Genomic DNA, 1138 nt, shown 5'->3' with positions numbered 1-1138 from the left:
CTCACTTTATCCCTTGCCGATCTCTGGTTGTCATGCGTTACCATACTTCCGCTCTGCGTTACTGACTGAATGTCAGAGCCATAGGGCAGAGCGCACCCCACTCACCGGTTGTCCAAGCTTGTCCAAGTTATCCAGGAAATATTTGACAGATTCCCCCTGGAAGAGAGAAAAAAAGAACGTCAGCTACCGGAAGACTAACTGCAAATCACATAAAGAGCACCTGTCACATCTCAGAACATAACACAGACTCCCGGGTCCTGCTCCCTCCACCACCGGTCAGACATGGAACCACTGCTCCCAGCATGCCCCACCTTGTCTGCTCCTACTCAGTATCTGATGCGGTGTGGGTGAGGTACCATGGCTGGAGCTCAGCAGGGTTCCGGGTGAAGGCTGCCAGTGCCGTAAGCCACGGTATATGCTGGGACTCTATGGACTCCATGGCACTATGCAGAGGGCATGATGGACCCCCAGATGGTAGAGCTGGCAATCCTTAAAGGGGGCACTGACAGTTCTCTAAAGCAGGGAGGTAGCAGATATTCCCAATGACTAATACTGGACTGACTGGTCCCTGATCTCATCATTCACCTGCATGGCTGTAGAGGTGACACCATGTGACCGCACTTCCAGAATATCAGAGGACAAAGTCCTGAGTCCATCACACACACTGATCTGGAAGATATTCCTATTACATGATATCGGACATAATCCTTTATAATAAACTTGGAACAACCACCACAGCCAATCAGGAGCCATCTCAGAAGGTTCTTCCACCAATGGAGCGGCCTATGAAAGCCTAATGACCTGAATTGGGCGGGTTCTTCTCCCAGCAGGCTCCGCCCCCACACTTACACATCAACCTTTATGATTTTTGTTTTTCGTAAAAATTCCAATAAAACAGAGGTCTGCTCCGGACTGGACTGAATGCTTCCTGAATTCTTCCTGTCTATCCAGCCTTGTGATGTGTGTTCCAGATGTGAGGACGCCATCCATGCACCACTCCTCTCTAATTACACAGACAGGATAGACCGGCTGATCAGGGCGGCATCGCTGATTCATCACAGGGATAGGATGCTCCACCGCTGGGAGAGGAGGCAGCGGCCAGTGACGGGACAGGAGCGGGGGGGGAGAGGCGGGACAG

General features: G+C 51.6%; 1 protein-coding gene across 2 annotated transcripts in view; it reads right to left on the bottom strand.

Annotated features, from left to right (window-relative positions):
• The window catches only part of GNA13 (G protein subunit alpha 13), a 32019-nt gene that overhangs the window by 3140 nt on the left and 27741 nt on the right, over nucleotides 1–1138 (bottom strand). The window contains exon 3 of one of the 2 annotated variants that reach the window (XM_018574842.1): nucleotides 106–156. The exons of the other annotated variant lie outside the window; for it this stretch is intronic. Within the exon in view, the coding sequence (XP_018430344.1) occupies nucleotides 106–156 (51 nt within the window). The remainder of the gene's footprint in view (nucleotides 1–105; nucleotides 157–1138) is intronic. 2 annotated transcript variants of the gene reach the window in all.

This window comes from Nanorana parkeri, unplaced genomic scaffold (genome assembly GCF_000935625.1).
Source record: "Nanorana parkeri isolate BGI_ZX_2015 unplaced genomic scaffold, ASM93562v1 scaffold3274, whole genome shotgun sequence".
Taxonomy (NCBI): domain Eukaryota; kingdom Metazoa; phylum Chordata; class Amphibia; order Anura; family Dicroglossidae; genus Nanorana; species Nanorana parkeri.
Note: the sequence above shows the minus strand (reverse complement) of the source record. Positions and strands in the feature narration are given on the sequence as shown.